Here is a 23,020-nt window from a genome sequence, read left to right as displayed (position 1 = left end):
ATCATTGTAAAAGTTCTTTTCAAAGGTCATGACACTTTCCAAACAGATGTGTCCTGTGCTGGAAATGTCTGGTCTGCTCCCAGGGGCCCATGTTCAAAGTGTTTTGCGATCCTAAGACTAAACTAAACCCAGGAGAACTGTGTCATTGGATGCAGCATCAGTGTTCCAATACAATTCAATTGTAATGGATGGTTAGGTCAGCAGCTTCAGTCAAAGCTAAGGATGCACCAATGACCTTATCCAGTCCTTATAATGACACTGGTACCTCAGCTTTGGGTGTACTGATACATTTCTTCTTCTCAGATATTATCAGTACCGGTCAGTAGTTGTCAAACTTGTTGGTGTATCAAGTGAGAACATGTTGATCCTCAGTCATCCAGGTCATTTTCATTCAGGAGTCCAGAGTGTCCAGTTGCCTTCTTCACCCTTCGCATCAATAGATAAACACCTCTGTGCAGCTGGCACTTCGGCTCGCTCAGTGTTGTTGCTCTGTATTTGTTGTTAGTCTAGTTTACTGGCATGCTGCAAATTTTGCTGACACAATGTGTTGACAATGTGTACTACACACATTGTAAACAGAGAACTGAACAGAGTCCTGTGGATCTGCCCCATTGTCTAATACTCAATCTAGCTATCAGGGCTATTAATGTCTGATATTAATGTTGGATTGGGTGGTTTTATGAGATAAACAGTAAGTAGTGTTTTGATGATCCGCCTGTGCTGTAACAAGAAGAAAGGCTGGGTTTTTATTGATTTTAAGATGTACCCACACTCCAGCATGGTACTGTGGCTGACTTGGGACAGCTTCTGTTGGGACACTCTGTTTGGTTCCAAAGGCTGCCAGCTCCATAGTTTTATAGCTTATTTAACTTTCCCCTGCACAATATTATCCTATAAAAGCTTCTGTTCTGTGTGTCAGTCAGGAAGGTGTTAAAACACACATTTTTTCTTTTTCATAAACTACACAGCTGGAGAAAAGGAAAAGTCTTCACAGACTATTGATCCTGTATGCAGTCTATAGTTCTGATTGCCTTCCCCAGAGTGAACTTTGCCCATTACTTTCTGCCGTCATCAGGGTCAGGCAGTCTACACTTAAAAAGACACACAGGCTTAGAAATCATCCCGGTGTGATAGTCAGGTCGGCTGAGAGAAGCGACAAGTAGGTGCATCTCTGCGAGTAGTAACATCCAGAATGGCTAGAAGGAGACGCGGAAGAGGCGGCAATGCACAGCAGCAGCAGGCCACACAGAACCAAAGAAGAGGCCCTCACAGGGTAAGTCCTGCTCTGTCAGACAAGGGATTCTTTTTTTTTTCTTTTTTAGTAACATGAAGTGAATGTGAAACATGTTTGATTTTGGAACAGATAACTAATGGGTGGAACAACAATAATACATGAATCTGAAATAATATTACAGGCTTGTGTGCTATGAAAGAGGACAACCTAACACGTGCAGGCTTTACATTGTATGTGAAGGCATAAAGTGACAAATCATATCTTACTGTATAAGTTATTAGTGTTCATAGATGGAGAATAATGCTAAAGAAAACCATGAGCTGTAAACACTCTTATGTAATATAAGAAATGAAGACACTTAAAGCAGAGCTTCAGTTCAAAGTAGATGTTACAACACAGCAGATAAAGGTGCATAATGTATCTGCACACAACACAAAGTCCATTAGATGTTACTTCAGACAGCTGAGATGACGAAAACTGACTTGCTTAAGTGAAAAGATTTTACAACATCAAATCCAGAGTGGAGTCCCAGCCCATTAATGAATAACTTCACTATTACTGTTATTACTGCAACTTTTGTGTTTTCATTTCTGCCGCCACACTGTATGTTGGCTTTCTGCACTCTTTTGTTTTGAATCAGTGTTGTTCAAATGCAGCACGACCACAGGTGACACCTTATTCCCACAGTCTAACACATGCATATTAGATAGACTGAGAACCTCAAGTAGTCTGGAGAACATGTGCTGAATGGGAACCATTTGTCAAAACATGGTTTTTATTATGGTTTTGTGTTCAGGCTCTGAGGGAGCCGGCTGCTTTTGCCAAACCTACAGGCTGTGATTCAGAGGTTCCACATGAAAAGCTGACCGTTGCTCAAGCACGGAAGGGCACACCAGGTGACACTCCTCAATGTGTTTTTATTTTACATTGCTGAATAAAAACCACAGCTTGTAGCCACAGTGAATAAGGGAAGATGATGGGAAAAACCAAACCAGATGTTGCAGTATGGCTGTAAAAAGTGGTGGATTGGAGTGAGACAAGTTAGCAGAATGATCTGTTTAGAATTCTTTATCAGCAAACTCCCTAAAAAGAACTTAAAGTAAAAATAAGTTAGGTCTTGCTTGTACTTGAAGGCATTGCTTATCTTGCAGCTCATCGTCCGGTTCGAGTCTATGCTGATGGAATCTTTGATCTTTTCCATTCGGGGCATGCTCGGGCTCTCATGCAGGCCAAAAACCTGTTCCCCAACGCTCACCTGATAGTAGGAGGTAAAGTAAGGATCATCTGAACCATCTACCACAAAAACACACAAGAAGTTAGCTGATTGTGAATGTCACAACAAAAGATTTGAAGTTATGAATTTACCATGAGATGCTGGCAGAGTGCTACAGTCAGTGTTAGATAGAGACGTCATCCCAAGACAATAAATCCCAGGCTGCACTGATTGGTCAGCTCCCATGGCCTGAGCAGACACCACCCGACATTTACTATCAGCTTTATCAGGGGTGGTGCTGCTGGTGGTGGAGGAAACATACAGAGAGCGGGGGTGGTTCGGTTTATTCGCTCAACTCCAGAATGAATCATGAACATTTTGGACAATGATTCAGGCAATGACAAACACAAAATTACCAGAATATCTATAAAAGACCCATGTTCTCATGGTTGGGCCAGATGTTGACATATAGCATAGTGCAACAGTTTTTACATAATTGTGTGACAGCAGCTGGACTTGATGGATCCGTGTCAACCCTATCTGTCCTTAGATTTATTGCATACTACTTACTTAAGTCTCACTACATCTCTGTGTCTCTAGTGTGCAGTGATGAACTCACCCACAAGTTTAAGGGCTACACGGTGATGACCGAAGATGAACGCTACGAAGCCCTGAGGCACTGTCGCTATGTCGATGAGGTGGTGCGGGATGCTCCCTGGACCCTCACTACAGAGTTTCTCAAGAAACATAAGGTCAAAGGTCACACAGTAACTGGGTACACAGCTTGTTAGAGTGTCATACTGTGGTAAAAAATGTGTGGTGAACACTGTCTTTTTACACACACAGATTGACTTTGTGGCCCATGATGATATTCCTTACACCTCTGCTGGATCAGAGGACGTCTATAAGCACATCAAGGAAGCAGGTGAAGATTCATGCAATCCATTATTTTTATATTACTTAGATTAATAGTATGTGATTGAAAGTGTGTATTCAATTATTTCAGGAATGTTTGTGGCCACTCAGAGGACAGAGGGCATCTCCACATCTGATCTGATCACTCGGATTGTCCGAGACTATGACATCTATGTACGACGCAACCTGCAAAGAGGCTACACAGCCAGGGAGCTAAACGTTGGCTTCATAAAGGTAAAAAAACAAAAATTTTATTTCGATAGAATAGCAAAGAAATAAATATGAATGGCACAAACTGTCATTGTCTTCTTCGCTCACAGGAGAATAAGTACCGGCTCCAGAACCAGGTGGACAAGATGAAAGAGACGGTCCGTACAGTGGAGGAGAAGTCGAAACACTTTGTTTACAGAGTGGAAGAGAAGAGCCAGGACCTCATCCACAAATGGGAAGAAAAGTCTCGAGAATTCATCAGCAACTTCCTGGAACTTTTTGGACCAGATGGAGCCTGGGTAAGTTTACTTTTACATTAATGTGACAATAACGGTCAAGCAGTTTCTTATATTTGTTGAACCACTGCAGAAAAACACTGTACATCTTTCTCTCTGTCTTGTTAGCATGCAATTCAGGAGCAAAGTGGCCGTATGCTGCAGGCCCTGTCACCCTACTCTTCACCCCGTGGCTCCCCGAGCAGCAGTCCTACCAGAAGACGCTCAGTTTCTCCTAACTCCTTCCCCTCTTTCCCCTCTGCCTCCCCGCCTTCCTCTCCATCCTCCCCCTCCTTACCCAAAAAGGGGACACGCTCCTCTCGCAGATCTGCTCCTGCACACAGCAGACATATACAATGACATGATTCAGTCATTGAGAGCATAAAAAATAACCTTTTTCTAATTTATTCAGCTTAATATTATATTATTATAATATATGTAATGGGTCTAACTAAAAATGAAATGTAACATAAAATGTTATTATTTGCTGCTCGTCTACATGTGCACCAGCTACAGCTGTACAGTTGTGCATTTCTTGCTCTGACTGTCGGTGTTGTATTGCTGCTGGTAAATTTCCCTAAGGGACCTTCCCAAAGGGATAAAGAAAGTATATTCCATTCTATTCGATTCTATTCTATTCAGACCTGAGTTCAATTTAACAACCTACATGAAAACTGTTAGAATTTATGGTAATCTGGGGAAGCTGACCAAATAAAGAATATAGCAAACTATCTGCTGATCATCTTATGAGATGACATAGATATTTTTCTCAGAAATATTTAATGGACTCCTTTTCACAACTTTACTTGAATACTGATGTGTATGCCTGGTTGACAGAAACAGCCCCAGTTGTAAATAATCATCCATTACTTTATTCTTCCATTGATTTTAATTATTAAATGCTATGTATTCAATAAAGTTTGTTGTTTGGACTCTATATTCATTCATGCAACCAAAGATAGTAAAATGCAAGATGTCTGCCTTCTAAGGGCTACCAACCTTTAAAACCCTTAAAACACGGTACTAGTTTACTCTACTTACAGTAACAAGTCTGACGTTGATCAATTTAAAACAGACTGCTCAGTAGAACAATGAGTATTTTAATTTGTCAGTGTTTCAGAACAATCCATATGTCTGCGCATGTGCACATCAGCCTCTGTGTATCTCTCGTTTGTAAGATCTTTGGCTGGATCCTTTAAAACCACGGAGGTGACGTCACCGTCAGCTAATGCCCTACACGGATTAAAGATGGCGCCCTCTCATGCGCTGAGGTGCTGTAAACGGACTCTGAATTGGGCACCTGTCCTGTTTATCAACCTGGTCGTCGGCTGGTCTTATTACGCGTATGTCGTGGAGCTTTGTGTCTGTAAGTATATTTATTTTTGTCAGTATTTCTGCTTTCGCGGGGCCGATATGATCTTATGTGGACAGTTTTTGGGTTGCCAACTTTGATAAGGTAGTTGAAGTGAGATTTAAAATCAGGCTGCAGACTGGGTACACGTCAGGACATAACCAGTTATTTTTTTTTTTTAAAACCCACCTAATAAACTCATTTTTTACAGGACAACAGCGTATATAACATCTGCATAACCGGCAACTTTTGTCATGTAGAATGTTTGAGGAACTACTGTCATCAATAATTAATAAGTTCATTACATAGTTTTAATGGCTTAGTTAACAACAGCTATTACTCAGACAGGTGTGATTAGAGTGAACTGTGCACTGTGTATTAGAATGAATGGACAAATCAATTAAGAGCTCATCATAATGGGACAAGTTATTTTTACGCGTTAAAATATGTCTTTACATTACAGTTAACCATCCTTAAATCGTCTGTTTGTGATATGCAGTTCTTTTTCCTCACCCCAAACGTTCGTTAAAAAAATAAACGTTATTAACTGATCACTACCTGATATTTTAACTGATATATTTTTCAAATTATTCATTTCTGAATCTGTCAAAAATATTCCTACAGCCAGAGTTCAAATTTAATGAAATCTTCTGATGCATCATATGTTACTGATTATTTAAAGCAGTGTGTAATGAGTTAACTGGGGAAGAATGATAATGAGTGAAACTATGTTTAGTAAGAAAGAAAAAAAAATCACATTTTCTGTTTAATTACATGATTAATAAAACAAAAGTTAAAAAGATTTTCCTCTATCATTAGGATCAGATAGTGGAAGATACTTTGTGCTATACAGTTCACTGAAACATATTATTCATTAAGGCAATGGAATCTGCCTGTGTTATGTACTCACTGATACAATAGTTTATATAAATTAAAAGCATTATAGTAACAAAAAAGTGTGTGATGCAATATTATGTTTGCATTAATATTTAATCAGTATGCACCAGGATCACAGTTCAACAAGCAGTAAGATTTATGGTTTTCAGCAGTTATCGATCTTTTTTTTGCTGTGGCATATAGTTTGTTCAGGCTGACTGTACTGTAGTTATATGTGTAAATGAGCGGCTGTTGTCAGGACAAGGGACATCCCTGCTGCTTAAACAAAGCTCCCTGTTATGGAAGGGCCACCGCTGGCCGTGCCAGGCTGCTGCCACATGGTGCGATATAGCGGGTGGTGTTGTGTGTGTGTGTTGGTAGTTGGGGGGATGTGTAGTCATGCATTCATCACTAACATATATATTTTTTCCTTCCTTTATGTAGATACAATCCCAAACAATGCAGAACGTAGTAAGTAGCGCACACAAACCCTTCATTGATTTGTCCATGTACCTTTTTAATTCAGGTTTTGTGCTGTCATTACATTTGTAATGAGGATTATGTCAGAGGTCACTGCGAATCAAGCCTTTTCTTTCTGTTCACAGTCAGCTATTTGGTCGTCTTTCATATTTTCCTCTTCATGTTTATATGGGCGTACTGGAAAACTATCTGGTCCAGACCAGCCAGCCCTTCAATGGCGGTGAGCTAACTGTGTTGCTTGCCTCAGGAAAAAAATATTCCCATTAACACATCTGTGTTTTTGTGAAAAATTATAATCTTTGTTAAGCCTTCTCTTACTCTGGGGTTTTTCTGTTCTTGTCAGTTTGGTCTGCCCAGAGCGGAGAAGGAGCTCTATGAGCGAGAGGAGCGAGCTGAGAGACAACAAGAAATTCTGAAGAAAGTGGCGAAGACGTTACCAGTGTATACACGCACAGCAGGGGGAGGTGAGGCTTTCACTGTGGTGGTGTCAGTGACATGGTTTGCTTCCTTTTTTTTAATTCCCAGTCGTTGTTTGAAAGCAGAGCCCAAGGGGAATGTTCTGTGAATAGACACAGAGACACTTTTCTTATTGTTATGTTCATGTTGGCGATATGTGAAAATGTAGCTTTGCCTAAACAGCTGCATTCTTACATTGTGTTTTTCTTTTTGGGGTAAAAGTAAAAACAATATAATCTATATGATTATGTTAAAGAGTATCAGGCCTATCAGTCTTTATGTTTACTGAACATAACAGGAAGGTTAATTGGACTCCTGGTGCATCTTGTATTCTCTATGGGCTGCACCTGCCTTCTCTGCTAACTAACAATCTTCCTCTCACCATCTTAGTTTCACCCACAAAGACAGGATATAAAAATATAGCTCAAATGTACGGAATTAGTAAAACATTGATTCAAAACAAAAAACAAATACACATAATTTTTAACTTCCTTACATACACAATGACAGTGCAGCAGAACTGTGTGCGCAAAAAACAGTGAGCAATAATCTTAATTTCATTTTCTTTCAACAGCCATCCGATACTGTGACGCCTGCCAGGTGATCAAACCTGACCGCTGCCATCACTGCTCAACCTGTGAAATGTGAGCGTTTCTGTGTACACACTGTATGTTTGAGACTGATCATGTTCACTCATGTAGCTAATGAGTCCTTTCTGGCTTTAAGACAACATGAACTGCTGCATCTGCTTACACAACACAAAAAAAGTATAAATGACATTCAGTACAAATTCTGGGTTTATTCAGCAAGTCAAAAGACCTCTTCATAAGTAAATTGATCAGTTAATAATGATGTGTTTTCATTATTCACCAAGGTGTGTGCTGAAAATGGACCATCACTGCCCCTGGTAAGTTTTTTTTACATTTATCGATACATTTATGCTAATTGTGACGTAGGTTAGGTTGACTAAAATTGTAAATATTGTAGTATTTGTTTAAACAAATACAATATTTACAATTTTATTATAAAATAGAGTGTAAATAGACAGTTTCATGTTCCTATCTTCTTTTCTCTAAGGGTCAATAACTGTGTTGGATTCTCAAACTACAAGTACTTTGTCCTCTTCTTGGCCTACGCCTCACTCTACTGTGTAGTAATATGTGCGACAGTCGTTCAGTATTTCATCAAATTCTGGACCGTAAGTACAGAAACATCCTCATTTTTCAACTACTATTAAAATGCTGACTTAACAACATTTAACCTCCTCATTAATTATTAAATTTAATTCAAGATTAAGTGCAGGCAGTGGTCAGACATGTGATCAGCCTCATCTGACTGCATCCTAAGATAGCAACTAGTTGTAGAAAAGTGTCATTCTGGTGCACAAGTGCGTCATGCGGTTACTTACCATTGTCATGATGGCTGACCAACTTCTCGGTGGCGAGCCAACATCCTGCACACCATGCCCCCCACCTGACAGACTGTAGTTGTGGTCCATGTAATAGTTGACGGAAAAAACCTTTGCTGGGTTTTCCCTGGAAATTAAACAGAGTATAGAACTGTCAGCCAAAGAGTGTTAAAATAATGATCCATTAGCAGCCTGTCCTCAGCAGGAAAACAGAATATCAGGTTGATAAATTATTCCGGAGAAACAGTCATTTATTACATTGCATTTTTCCAACTGAATAACAATGTTTAGGATGATGAGGATCTCTGTTGTTTGGGATGGGGTTAAGCAAAATTGGCGACAGTGTTTTTCCCCCCTGTAAAATTGTGTTTCACGTCACCCAACCACCGGCCCCTTTTTTTCCAACACTTAACATTAACAAGGCCTTTATTACGTTAACAAGGCCTCAAATGAAAATGAAACTTAACCAGGAGTGAGAGTCAGTTGAGACTTTAACCTAGGTGAAAGGCCACCGGTGTTTTTGGACACATTGCCATATGCCAAAAAATGGAGCATCCCCCGACCCTATCTGTTACCAGGGGATCCTGGCCAGCATACTGAGACTATGGCTCCTGTCCTGAAGTTGTATAATGCTGTTGTAATGAAACATACCGTAACAGTAATGGATGATGTTTCCCATGACTTGGTTCTGTGAAAAAATGAGATGCTATAGAGCCAACATAATAAAAATGAAAAATGATAAGGATTAGGATTGACAATTCTAACAGGGTTTTTTTTTTTTTTTGCAGAAACAGCTGCCTGACACGCACGCCAAATTCCACATCTTGTTTCTGTTTTTTGTGGCGGCCTTGTTCTTCATCAGCATCGTGTCACTTCTCAGCTACCACTTATGGCTTGTGGGGAAGAACAGGACCACTATAGGTAATTACAGAATTATCTGTGGTTTAATTGTACATCCTTAAAGAATCAGCACCCACTCAGTACATGTTTTGAAATTCTTTACAGAGGCTTTCAGAGCTCCTGTCTTCCCTAATGGTCCAGATAAAAACGGGTTTTCTCTTGGCTTTAGCCAAAATGTAGCTGAGGTGTTTGGAGAACAAGCAAAGTACTGGATATTTCCAGTTTTCTCAAGGTCAGTGGTTATTTTTTCTTTCTTTTTTTGCAGTTATCTTAAGTCAACTAAGTGGTTCCCAATAACAAACAATTATTCAGAGCTACTGTGTGTACACAGTGTGTGTGTTGTAGGACTAACCTCCATATTCAGCAGTGTTTTGTTTTTTAAAGGTTGTCCAGTGTAGAAAATGAGAACAATTCTAGTACCTAAACAGCAATTTATGTTTATTTATTTATGATTATTTCTATTTATGTTTTGCTGCCTTCCTTCCTTTCAGTCTGGGAGATGGACATTCATTTGTCACCAGATTGGTTCACATAGATCCTGAACAAGCAAACAGTGTTCTACAGCAGAATGGCAAAAGGCAAGTATTATTTTAAACACAATGGAAACCATTTATCTGCAGTTACAATCATCTAGTGCTCTTATGGATTGAAACACTTGAGACAACTCCGTACTTCTTAATGGAAAGCTGAACAGTGCTTCTCAGTCTGTATGCAATAACTATACAAATGTCAATTACATAGTCATCAGAAGCCTGTTTTGTGGTTTTTCTAAATCGCTGACTTCAATCACAGCCCTGCTGAAGGAGAAACCACCCCTCATGTGATTAGTAACAGTGTGCAACACACAGAGGACAACAGCATCAAGAAGACCGGTATGTTGCTTGTGCTCGGTATGTTGCTTTTGTCATATAAACTATGCCTTTTACATTTCCTGACACATTGTGTGTCATCACCTTTCAGATGAAGGTCAGACAGTGTCTGTGACGGTGGAGAGTGAGCCGTAGTTGGTGTGTTTTTTTTTTTTATTTCCAAATTTTGTTGGTTTGTCACTTCCTGTATTTATTTGTGCTTTATTGTCTGCTGCTACAGATTATTGGCATATCAGCAAAGATGTCCGCTATGATGCCTTAAAAGCCGGAACATCAGCAAACCCCACAGGAGCCACCTCACACAAATGTTATTTTTCGTTTCCATGCAGCCTCAAACCGTATGTTTTCAATGTTTGTATATGTACATTAATGGACTATCCTGCATTCAGTGTGCTCTAAAGTAGCACAAACAACTCAGCAGAGACTCTACAGTGACCTCGTAGACTGCAGCAGCCTGAAGCAGAGGTGATTCAAAGGAGGTTTGTCTTTATTGACCAAAGACATCCAGATACTCTGGGAGCAAGTGTGCTGCACATCCTCATCCCTCTGTGTTTATCTACACTCAAAAATGGCTTTACACATTTTACCCAGAGATTGCCCTTTTGTCAGTATTAATTAAGGATTTAATCACTAAACCTTGAATATGACTATTAGTCATAGTTTGTGTGTGTGTATGATAATTCATACAAAAGGATTTCAACACTCCAAGCACAGTGCAATTACAAAGACCAGTCCATTATCTAATGGTCTCACATTTAGTTAAACGTTTACATGACTTAAAATATTCAACGGTCTTTTTGTTTACACGTTTAAGAGTTATATTTTTGCTTGCATTTCAACTTTTTATATTTACTGACGATATAAGCTAACGTGAGGACCAAATCTAAAGGTTAAATGGTTTAATCTCATTCCAAATGATTACAACCAACAGATCGCTGTAAATTACATATGAGATTGCCATTTTCATTGCACTATAAACAATGAAAACTTGTTTTATAAAATAATTGTCAGCTTTTATTTATATTCAGTTGTTTAAATTATACTTAGTAGATGGGCATGTTTGGCATGTTTGTTCCACAGAATGTTGGTTTGCTATGTTTTTGTATTATTGTTTGATTTGAGTGTTAAAATAATTCTTCTTTATGTTAGTCTTTTACCAGCTTTATGATTTATTTCTAGGTTTAGAAGTCAAAGACCATAAAATGAAATGCTATAATTTTCAGAGAGGTTAGAGGCATTTGTTCTGCAGTGTCCTTGAGCACGGTAGATAAGGTGGATTTTATAAAGCAGTATACACCAGCGATGAAGGAGTATCATTGTACTGTACATCCTCCTGTCTGTACTGTTGGCACATGTTTTATGATGTTGCATTCCTTCTGGTGGCTATGATGCACAGCACAGTATGGGCTTTGCCTGGGTGACGAGAAGCTTTAACATGTGAATGTTCTTAGAGTAGCTTAATAACTAACTTCACTGACTGAACTTGTTTTAATGCACCACCAGCAGCTTGAGCTTCTAATGTAGTTAGGCCTGTGAGAAACTGCTTTTTTATGGGGGAAAATGTTCATACAGATTGATCTTTATCTGTAATAATAAATGTAATGTAAGAAACTAAAAGGTGTGAATTGTTTAATTAAAAAAATTCATGTTGCTTAAGAAAGTTCTCATTTCTCAAGACTCTTGAGCTGACTTCTGGCAGAGGAAATGACTAGACAATTATTAGCCTGGGGAAGTTGAACGACCTCAGGGCCATTCATCTGTAGAATAGAATGACAGATAAAATTGTTGACGTCTCAACACTCAGCTTTGCTTTGACCCCAATAAACCGCTTTTTAGAATTTTTGAGTTTCAATCCCAGAGTATCATTTAAATCTGTACACATTTCATTTCATACACTTCTGCTTTCTCTGTTAATTGAAGTATTTCATTACTCACTATATTCTAAGGTTATATAACTTGGTGGGTCAGATTATATTGAGCGGATTAATTCAAATTGAAAATACTTATTAGCAGAAGCTGAATAACAGAAAGTCCACAATTAGCTCCACACAAACAAAACAAGTCAGATTAAGTAATCCAAATATATCATTCTAATATACTGGCACATGTTTCTAAATGTACTATAACCCATTTAGTACTTTTTTATACTATTTAATTGTGGTATTCATGCTATTTGAATCCATTAACCTGATCATGTATTAATAATCAATAATGCAGTGTTATGATGGTACAATGTGATATCATTTAAAAAAGGCAAATAAAAAACTGTGGTAAACTCATATATTGTGAGAAACGTTGTTGTTATACAAAGAAACAGAATTCAAATTCTTGACATCAACACACCCAAAGTCAAAGTTCAGCTCTCCTGACATGCTGAGCAGGACTCTCTCACCCTCTCTTTAATTACCGTGCCTTAAGTCTGTGAATGAATGAGTGACAGTCACTTGTAAACTGCAGCAGTCATCCCACCTTCACTAAGTGTAAAGTACACTGGCTGCTGGATCCACACACTGCCATGTGAAGGTGAAGCAGACTGTTTCAGTAGACTTTTACTATAACAGGTGACTGGTTCTTTCATTTTTTTTAACTATTTGTGGATTTTGTGAAGAGAATCGACCTGTCATGGAGGAAGTCCTCAAAAACATCACTGATCCGGCGTGTTTACAGGGGCCCCCGCTGGCTATCGACGTGATAAAGCGTAAGTGAGCCATTACTACATCCTATCTGCTTATCATTATCTGCTGTGATTCTTATCAGCATGGTTGAGTTCACTCTGTACATTTGTGCACCTGAAAGTCTCAAAGAGGAAAGTTTCTGAAGTGCAGCATGATGTCCTGGGAAGTAAAAATAATGATCTGACAGGAACAATGAGCCTGTGTGTGTCACAAAATATGTCTCATATTATAATATACTGTCATGTGTAATCTAAAACCTTCCCTCTCTGCTCAGAACTAGACTTGCTTGGATTTTGCCTGTACGCCGTGCTCAGCTTCATGTCCTGTGTGTCTCTACTGATGTACCTGGAGCAGTGTGTCTATATGTATAAAAAGCTGCCCTACCCCAAGAAGACCACCATCATTTGGATAAACGGTGCAGCACCGGTGAGCATATACAACAATAAAAAAGCAAATGAAATATACACATTATTGAGGAGGCATTCTTTGAAATTAAACATGGAAACAGAAACCATTTTAATAACATTAGTGCTGCTGACATCACACGTGTTACTGTAGTATTTCTCTGGGCTCAGGTCATCGCCACCATGTCTTGCTTTGGGATGTGGATCCCGAGGGCCGTCATGATCACAGACATGACGTCTAACTGGTGAGTTTCTAACTGCAAATGAGTCCATACTGACAATTCTATTCATATTCTAGGATAAATACCAACAGCACATCAAGTGTGTATTAACAGATGTTAAGCATGTGCCTCCATTATCTGACCTACATACTGTTTTGTGCCCTATATATTTCCCATTTCTCTAAAATCTGTGTAAAGTAAATATAATATATAATGGAGAGAATTACATACAGAATTACATAAAGCAGCACTATACATTTTAACTACTGGATGAATCATTACACACACAGAGCAAAGCATGGAACATGTGTGTAAATTATCTCTTCCTGCAGTTATTTTGCAGTGGTGGTGTACAAGGTCTTGGTTCTGTTAATTGAGGAACTGGGGGGCAGCAAACTTTTCCTGAAGCGGTTTTCTGGGACAACATTTAGGATCAACACAGGACCCTGCTGCTGCTGCTGCCTGTGTTTACCCCGTGTGCCCATGTCACGGTATTTAGAACACAAACACAGTCTTTCTCATGTTGCCTACACACGGTCTCATATCTGTATATTTGTAATTATTTAATAATGTTAGCCTTTGTTTTTTGTGGTCATTCAGACAAATGTTATTCCTACTGAAGATTGGCGCTCTTCAGTATGCAATCCTAAAAACAGTGCTGTCTGTCCTCTCCATCATACTGTGGACAAACGGCAACTTTGATCTCTCTGATGTAAGTGTCTGCAAATCTGACTGCACTAAAAAAGACATCAACTTTAAATACTCACGTGGCTTCCTTTCAGCTGGAGATCACTGGCACAGCCATTTGGATTAACCCTTTCATTGGTGTTCTCACCATCACCTCTCTTTGGCCTGTTGCCATCGTCTTCATGAACACTAACGGCCTTCTGCGCAGCCTCAGCATCGTACCCAAGTATGCCATGTACCAAGTGAGTGAACACCTCTGTCACATCACGGCGCTTCACAATTTTTACACATTTTTTTTCACCTAGTTTAAGAAAAAAAACATTAATAATTAGATGCATGTTTACATGTACAACTGATCATTTATTATCTCACTCTCAGCTAGTACTTGTATTAAGTCAGCTGCAGACATCCATCATTAACATCCTGGCATTAGACGGAACCATCGCCTGTTCGCCTCCTTTCTCTTCTCAAGCTCGTGGATCCTGTAAGAAACATCTCAGAGAAACTTGCAGCAGCAGCTGTAACCCAGAGTCTAAATGTCTTTAATACCCCCCCCCCCCCCTCTGTCCCACAGTGCTCAGTCAGCAGATTATGATCATGGAGATGTTCCTCATTACTCTGGTCACTCGGTTTTATTACCGTCGCACATATGACGCAGTTCCCTTCGAGGAGCATGACAATGACCAGAATGCACAGGCTGTGCTGCAGGCTACTGTCGTGGAGCATGATGTCTAAAAGAAGAAGACGCTGAATGTCAATGCTGCTCATCACCTAATGCATGACATCACACAGAGTTAGATCATCAAATAGTTGAACATCAGTTATATAACATTTTACCTCATAATGAACATCTTTTTTGATATAAGGACGACTTTGGTGACTTTTGTTCTTGGAACTTCACCCCCTGCACTCACTGATATTTAATTTGTGTCACCCAAGTTATTACTGTCTGCCCACTGAGACCCTCTACTGTTTAATAATGTTTAAAATAGTTAAAAAATTAGGAGGACCAGCTAAAATTGAATTGGCACTGGATTGACATATAAGCAACAGATATATCTATAAATTTTATAAATGTGTCAGCACTATTTAATGGACAATTGACAATGGACAATTAAATCAGCATCGGCCTTCGTGCCCCTTATTGGGCACCTCAGACCACCAAGATGAAGAAGGACCTCAAAGGTCACCACTCTGACCATGATGATGACATTACTGCTGCGGGGAACACTGTGTTGAAGTTTACAACTAAGTTTTCTTTGAGGAGTGATCTGTGCTGGAAACTACATCCACCAGTACTCATTCCTTCCACCATGGACCATCAGCCTATTAACCACCTCTTCTGTGGATGTCATAGATGGACAGGTTGCAGATTTACATTTATCCAAAGAGGAGTAAACAAAGACACCTATTTATTTTTGTTAATGTGTTTGTGTGTGTGAGAAAGAGACAGACACACGGAATTGTCTGATGTGTGTTTTTGTGGGAATGTAAACACTGACACAACTTGTTATTGCCTTTAATGCAGTATGAACATTTTCATCTATTCACATCCCTGCTGCAGTCTATAAAAATAGACCAATAACCAAACCAAGACCTCCTACTGCTTCTTAATGCGGTCTGAAAAAAGGCAGCTGACCCACTTAGACAGACGTATTTGGGCCAGGGAACACATGGAAATGAGACAGCAGCTTTAGAAGTACGTTTCAGAAAAGCTGTGCCACGTGTTGTTTCATAAGCAACCACAAGGGGCCGCGAACGTTCCATTCCAAAACCCCATTCATTAATCTGAACCATCATACGACCTATAAAATTAAAAGCCCGCACACACATGTCCATGTTACAGACAGATACAAACAATAAGTATACTTACAGTTTGCTCCGCATGGTTTACTGCTTTTTCTGCTGGTTTCTGCAGAAAATCCATTCATTACAATTATGTAATGGTTCTTAGTGCGATTCTCTGCTGTTGACTCTGTTAAGTTCAAAAGGTCACACAAACAACACTAATCACCTTAAAATTAAAACAACATTAATACTTTACACAAAGCACAGTTCACATCTGTTTTTTGATAGATGTCCAAATATTGGTTAAGTAAAAAAACTGAATACATATGGATCCGTCGGCTAATTAGCTCCCAAATAGTTACTTATTTAGTTATTTATAAATGTATATTCTAAAATACTTTTAACAGTTAGTACAGTAATGAATAACCTTTTTAAATTTTTTTTGTTATCTTTTAGATTTTAGGCAAATCCATTCCATTACCAGATTATTGAGCATGATGTACAGCCACATTGCATTAATCTGGATGAGATGTTTATATAAAACCAGATCATACAGAATTAAAGAATTTCCCCCTATTAATGGAGCGTTTGTCTTTGCTGTTTATGTAAACAGAGTCATCAGACAGAGAGGAAGAGAAAGCTGCGTTCAGGGTGGGTTGATGACAGCCTCTGGCTCTGCATTGCTGACGAAAGCTGCTTAGCTCCTCAGTTGCTATGGCAACCAGGGAGGGCAGCCAGACGAAAAAAAAATCGAGGCAAAGGGGAGGGGCTTTCAAGGGAGAAATAGAGGAGAAAGGACTGGATGGGAAATATAGACAGAGGGAGGGATACAGACAAGTGATAAAGAAACAAACAGAGCAGCAGAGGTAGAGTGAAGCTACAGACGGAGATAAAGGTCTGAATGTAAATGCTCCTCCATCCACTGGCTGGGGAATAATTACAGCAGCAAGTGACGAGAGGATACAAAGAAAGGGGAAATCAGAGAGAAGATGGATGTACAAACGGACAACATGGACCCCCCGCCTGGCGAATCGCAGCCAAGTGGAAAAATCAGAAAAGGATTCAAGCTGTTTGGCAAACGCAAGCCAGGTAACATCTTTTCTATTCGAAGCAAAGGGGATGGAAACAACAAATCACCTGTTATTAGGAGCAACACTGTAGATGGATTATCAGGGACTCCTGCGCCAGATTCTGAGCAGGAGCCAGACAAGGAAAAGGGACAGGAGGAGAGTCAAGGAGAGAGGGAGCACGCTGAGGAGGAGCCACTTGGTGAAGATGGCATTCTGGCTGCCGCCCCTGCCCGCAACTCAATTTCTTCAGCCTGCTCAGCTAAGTCCCTCAGCTTCCTGTCACTGCTGAGGGGTGGCCGTAGAGGAGTGGGGGAACGCAGAGTCCACACAGTGGCCCAGCCTGTGGGTCGGCATCGACGTGGGCTGAAGGGTCTCTTTGGCAATGTTAAGTTCCGATCTAAAGAGGAGAAGGAGGAAACCCCTCCGAGCCCACTTCTCATGTCATCCCGTGCCAACAGCGTGGAAATCATCAAAGAGGACCTCACCCTCACACCCAAATCCCTGCCTCGCTCTCTGGACAGCCCTGACACAGAGAGCAGTGAGCCTGTCAAGAGCTTAACTACTCCAGACAGTGCAGCCACGTCCCCGTCAAAGACCGAGACTCCCCAAGTGACAACAGGCAATGTGAGTAGAACTAACGAGCATGTGCCACCTTTACCCACCTCTGAACCACCATTGGTACCTGGTGAAAAAAGCCTGAGCTCCCTGCTGGCAGATATCTCCTCTCTTCTGACCTTTGACTCAATCTCGGGGGGTGGAGACATCATGGCTGATGTGGAAGCAGAGTGGGGGAAAGCCAGCAGCGGTATCAGTCCTGTGGCTCATGAGGCCAGATCGTTGTCTACATCCCCTTACTCCAAACCCACCATCTGCCCTCCACTGACCTCTACAGCAAAACCCTCTCCTGCAGCCGTCCCCACAACAGCTTCGTCACAATCTTTTACATCAACTTCTTCTCCTATTTCCAAGCCAAGCGCTATCATCACAACTTTGACCAAATCTTCCACTTTGACGACTCACTCCATCAAGCAGAGTTCAGACACTCCTCCAGCCTCTGAGCCTTCAACCAGCACTACAGTTAAATCATCTTATGCCCCGACTGCAGCAAAATCCTCAACTTCTCCTGTGACATCAACAAGTCTTTCAACTCCAGTAAGGTCTGAACCTTCAATTAAATCCCCACTGAGCTCCACCTCTACAACCACCACAGCTCCTCTGAACTCCACGGCCACTGTAGTCAAGGCTCCTTCAATTAATCCAGCTCTTGCCTTCACAGCTAGCAAACTGGCTTCAGAAAGTGCAGCACCTCCTCAGAGTATTTCCTCTGTAAGTAAACCTCTAGCTCCTGACTCAATTAAAACTCCACCAGTAACCCATAGCGCTCCACTTCCTGTTACCATTACTCAACCTCCATCTGCTAAATTGGATTCAGCTAGCAGTTTGAACTTTCAAACTTCCCACCAACCCCCTCTAAGCTCAGTGGACGGAGCAGCTAAAGCCCCACCAATGGCCTGTAGTGTTCCAACCAAACCCTCCTCTCCTGCAGTGGTTACACTCTCTAAGATGACAACTGCTCCCACATCAACTTCATCATCAGGCCCTGTACCTGCAGCCATCTCCAAGCCTACATTGACCTCCACTCCAATGGACCTAAATAAAACCCCTTCCTCGCTTATAACCAGTCCAGATCTCTGTCCCTCTTCCACTTTAACTGTTGCAAGTAAAACCCAGCCCAGCCCAGCATCTGTCCCAACTCCATCCTCAACTTCTTTAGATAAGATTCCTTCCACGACTAAACCCACTTCTGCCCCAGTCTGTTTAGATAAGATGCCCCCTACTCCCACACCAATTCCAGTTCCCACCACTCATACTGCTGCTTCTACAGCATCGCCGCCACCTACTGCTCTGGCTCAAATCTCAGTTTCTCAAACTAAACCCCCTCCTGCTCAAGTCCCAGTTGAATCTAAAGAGCTGCCTGCTCTGCAAACGCAATCTAAACCCCTGCCCGCCCCAGTTCAAATCCCACGTTCTATATCTAAAGAACCTCCTCCTCCTCCTGCTAAAATCGAGGTTCCTCAATCTAAACCCCCTCCGGTCGCTTTTCAGATTCCAGTTTCTGCATCTAAACCCCCTTCTGCTCCCACTCAGATCCCAGTTTCTGTATCTATGGAACCTCCTGCCCCTGTGTCTGCCCCAGTTTCTGTAGCTAAAGACCTTCCTGCTTCTGTTCACATGTCCATTTCTCAGACTAAAGCCCCTCCTGCACCAACTCCTGCACCTTGCCCTGTCACTCCTTCTCCTGCGCCTATGCCAAGTGAGGCTCTGGCTTCAGCTAAAACAAAGGGACTGTCATCAGTGGATAAGCAAGTGGTGAGTCAAAGCAGCAGTGCACAGGGAGCGCAGCCAAGTACACCCAAAACAGAAGAACTGTACAGTGAGTCACAAGGGCCTTCCAGAGAAAAAAGGATATCACAAGCGAAGCCCTCAGGGCTTAGCAAAATACCTGTAGCTGGAGGAGGCAAAGTGACCAAGCTACCTGTCCGGGACAGCCAGCATGTTGATGATGAACCTAGCAGGGACCCACCTACTCCTGTGCTTGAAGAAGAGATGCCTCATTTCAACTCACATGATGCAGGGAGCAGAGATAAAATCAGTACTGTTGAGGCAAACGCTGCCACCTCAAAACACACCCAGGAGGAGAGTCAGCAGCCTCAGCAACCGAAGGTCCTTACCAGTGCAGCGCGTGACTCAAAGATCCCCGTGAAGCACGGTGCACAGTCTCACACTGCCTCCCCTCAGTCTAAAGAGCCTGCCCGCACCAAGATACCCGTGTCCAAGGTTCCTGTCCGCAGGGTTGCTAAACCTGCAGCTACAGGTAGCAGCACCCAGATAAGAAAATGAAACAATGGACTGTAATCAACACAAATGAAGGCTCTGACTGCAACGTTTTATTTCCCCCCAGTACCACTCTTTCTAAATTCACATTTCTATACTGTAATTCTCGGCTTGTCTTTGTGTCATCTCTTGGCTTCACTACACCACAAGCAACAGTAACAGGAGGCTGACAGCACTTAAGCACAAAACATCTCCACAGGGAGCTGGAGCAACAAGCCTGGCTCTTTGGTGCTGAGCCAACTGGACATGCACTCAGGAAAGGTTCAGGGTCACACCTGAACACACAGCAGCATCAGTGACTGAGGACAAGCAAGGTAAAAGGTCGACTGGGAACACAGTCACATACACACAACATAGGCGAGTGCCTTTTTAAGGGTGCTTTTCCTACAGACTCTCTTGTCTTTTCTACAGTACTTTTGTTACTCCCACTTTTTGTAGGAACTGTCTCTTTCTTTCCAGCAAAGTCTCTTTGATAATAACCAGTCCCTTTACTTTTTATTTATGCCAGGAGATGAAACACGGGAGCTCTATAAATACATGCAACAACCAAATTTACATTCCACATCTTTCTCTGGATCTATGTAGCAAAAACGTGCCATGAATTTTTTTGCACAAAGATGTTGAACTGTACAGCGCCTGTTTGTCCGCCTGCTCATATGTAACATTATCAGATCTCACTGTGAACTATGGGAGGGACTGAGAGTCTCGAGGGCAGAATGGAAACTCTTTGGACAGCAGCCATTATGAATGGCATTGCGGATGTTTGAGGAAGACAAGGAGAGGATGGTGAGATCTCCAGCGCATACACTGGCACTATCTTTATCCTTATCCCAATTATACTCAGATGAGAACAATATCCGTGTAGAGGCTCATCTATGTTGTTCTGTTTCCTATTTAATCAATAAATTGAGATGATATCTGTGAATTATATCCTGTTTTTATATAGTTTCAGATTGAGATTTTTTCACTGACTAATGCCCAGAATAGCTCAGCATCTTTTCACAGCCTCAGCTCAGCTTGTCCTCATAGCAGCATCGCTCCAACATCATCCACAATAGAAGCTCACTGACCTGAATAGTGTGCACATGAATGTCAGCAGGGCACAGCCAATCAGCTGCAAGGGAAAACGCTTAACATGCTTACCTTATTATCAGAGAAAGAGTTCGGGAATGTGTGTCACTGCTATTCTTAGTGTAAAATGCACCTAATTTATCTGCTGAATAATTCCCTTTAGACTAAGTGGACCCTTGAAGTTCATATCACAGCAGAAAATAACAAGCTGATCATTATTTAAAGAGAAAAGACAGAAACATATTAAACAGAAATCTCACTGAAAATATAGATATAAAACCTCAGGTTAAGGAGAGGGCTGATGTGAGTCATGGGGTAACTTCAAGATGAGTTTGGTGTGAGGATTTAAAAAGGACAAAGGGTAAAGGTTTGTTTGCTTTATAGAAAAAAAGGATTGGAGAGGGGACACAAAAAGACCTCTGTCTGCTTTATGAAGCCAGAGGCTGCAAGCTGAGAAGAGAGCAGCATCACTAGCCTGAGAAAACACGAGGATTTTACCACATCAGGTGCTGATACAGACCAGAGAGGGCAATTCCACCTCCATGAGAAAAGAACACTTTCCCCCTGAGGCTCGCACACAACACCCGCCACTTGGGATTAAAGTGTTTAAAATGTATAATCGCACCTTTTAGAGCGAAGTTTAGACACAGTGTGACACAACAGAAGGCCGGTGTGAACATGCTTCCTGCAGTTTAAAAGAGGCAAGTGATGAGTGTAATGAATAGCGCCTTTTGTCAGCATCCATTCACATGATTTTCCAGCAGTGTGGCTTTCATGCTTATAAGTGATAATGATAACAGCCTTGAGTGCAGACCATAAACTTCTGAGCTACATTGCAAAAGCAGCCTTAGAACACCTTTGTTTGTTGGTTGTTTGTGTGTTTTCCCCCCCGCACACACACACACACACAGTCTTTAAGGCAAAAATATGTTACAGCACAAATAAAACAGAGGCCACCGTGGCTTTCTATGTTCTCTGCATGTGTTTGTGTCGGTTTCAGCCTCTGGAGAGGCAACGTGCCTCTTTAGAACCTAATTTAGCATGCTTCATTCTGCGTTTCCATGCCAACCCCACTAGGTCAACCAATGGAAAGCTGAGAATGTCAGGAGGAGGAGTTTCAAAACAGTGCCTTAATGAGCACACATAAAGGCCAATTATTATTATATGTCACAACACATTAAACTGAATTATTAAGACTGTTTCCGAGGTGTGTTTGAGTTCACACAAGAAAAAGAAAAACATTTCAAAGATCTTATTCATAATCAAAATTATTTATTCAAGACACGTACCGCGTATAAAAAACTGTAGCATAGTGTCAACTACAATCACCATATATTTATATACAAAATATAAAATATTTGAATGTAATCAAAATATATATATAAATGCAGTTATTTCTTTTGTTTCATACAGCATGAGGATGAGCCGTTTACCTGACCTCTCTCCACTAGCATAATAAAACAACTCATCTGTAACACCGTCAGCTCCGCAGCCTCATCAGCACTCTGCAGGAGTTAACCAACACTCAACCAGCACAAGACGCAGTGAGCCCTGCAGTCTGTAAACAAACAACTTGTTAAAATGATCCTTCAATTTAAAGTCAAAGAATACACAAATATATATCTGTGGATGCTCTCATTCATCCAGGTCATAGTCATTTCCAAGAGTTTAAATGGAGGCAACTGGACTTATGCCTGGATTTAAACTCTTGGAAAATACACAAATATACTGTATGTAATTAAACATATTTAAAACTAAAGATTATACACATTTTTGCTTACAATAAGCAAATATCATGCTTTTTTGTTATAACTGTGCTTATAATTGCATGTATTTGAATTTTAGGCATTAAAAAATACAGAGGCTCAGTCCTCTCAGTAACTGCTCTTAATAAGGAGTGAGGGCCGACCAGCCAGAGCATTACGTCATTCCTGTGCAGCGGCTCTGCACTGAGGACCTCTGCTGGTGGAAAAATATTATTCCAAATCATGGATGATGTGGAAGCGGGTGATGCAGTACTTC

General features: G+C 41.0%; 4 protein-coding genes across 4 annotated transcripts; all 4 read left to right on the top strand.

The window, feature by feature from the left end:
* The first annotated feature begins 927 nt into the window (after positions 1-927).
* LOC114445942 (choline-phosphate cytidylyltransferase B-like) lies at positions 928-4,765 on the top strand. Its single transcript, XM_028421284.1, has 8 exons — positions 928-1,273; positions 2,031-2,130; positions 2,386-2,502; positions 3,048-3,199; positions 3,294-3,372; positions 3,454-3,596; positions 3,683-3,871; positions 3,977-4,765. Exons 1-8 carry the CDS (start codon positions 1,193-1,195, stop codon positions 4,205-4,207), a joined length of 1,092 nt encoding a protein of 363 aa, XP_028277085.1. The 5' UTR covers positions 928-1,192; the 3' UTR covers positions 4,208-4,765.
* A 323-nt stretch (positions 4,766-5,088) lies between these two features.
* LOC114445885 (palmitoyltransferase ZDHHC20-like) lies at positions 5,089-10,588 on the top strand. Its single transcript, XM_028421194.1, has 13 exons — positions 5,089-5,213; positions 6,519-6,545; positions 6,680-6,774; positions 6,898-7,018; positions 7,585-7,654; positions 7,885-7,917; positions 8,088-8,208; positions 9,207-9,339; positions 9,424-9,550; positions 9,810-9,896; positions 10,111-10,190; positions 10,279-10,325; positions 10,408-10,588. The coding sequence occupies exons 1-12, from the start codon at positions 5,096-5,098 to the stop codon at positions 10,320-10,322; spliced, it is 1,056 nt and encodes a 351-aa protein (XP_028276995.1). The 5' UTR covers positions 5,089-5,095; the 3' UTR covers positions 10,323-10,325; positions 10,408-10,588.
* Positions 10,589-12,675: 2,087 nt separating this feature from the next.
* Positions 12,676-16,183, top strand: LOC114446307 (organic solute transporter subunit alpha-like). Its single transcript, XM_028421828.1, has 8 exons — positions 12,676-12,885; positions 13,137-13,288; positions 13,438-13,511; positions 13,820-13,978; positions 14,088-14,199; positions 14,270-14,416; positions 14,553-14,658; positions 14,749-16,183. Exons 1-8 carry the CDS (start codon positions 12,810-12,812, stop codon positions 14,907-14,909), a joined length of 987 nt encoding a protein of 328 aa, XP_028277629.1. The 5' UTR covers positions 12,676-12,809; the 3' UTR covers positions 14,910-16,183.
* A 611-nt stretch (positions 16,184-16,794) lies between these two features.
* Positions 16,795-20,792, top strand: LOC114446085 (APC membrane recruitment protein 2-like). Its single transcript, XM_028421506.1, has one exon. It carries the CDS (start codon positions 16,952-16,954, stop codon positions 19,931-19,933), a length of 2,982 nt encoding a protein of 993 aa, XP_028277307.1. The 5' UTR covers positions 16,795-16,951; the 3' UTR covers positions 19,934-20,792.
* Positions 20,793-23,020: the final 2,228 nt, after the last annotated feature.

The sequence above is a fragment of the Parambassis ranga genome, chromosome 14 (genome assembly GCF_900634625.1).
Source record: "Parambassis ranga chromosome 14, fParRan2.1, whole genome shotgun sequence".
In the NCBI taxonomy this organism is placed as follows: Eukaryota; Metazoa; Chordata; class Actinopteri; family Ambassidae; genus Parambassis; species Parambassis ranga.
Note: the sequence above shows the minus strand (reverse complement) of the source record. Positions and strands in the feature narration are given on the sequence as shown.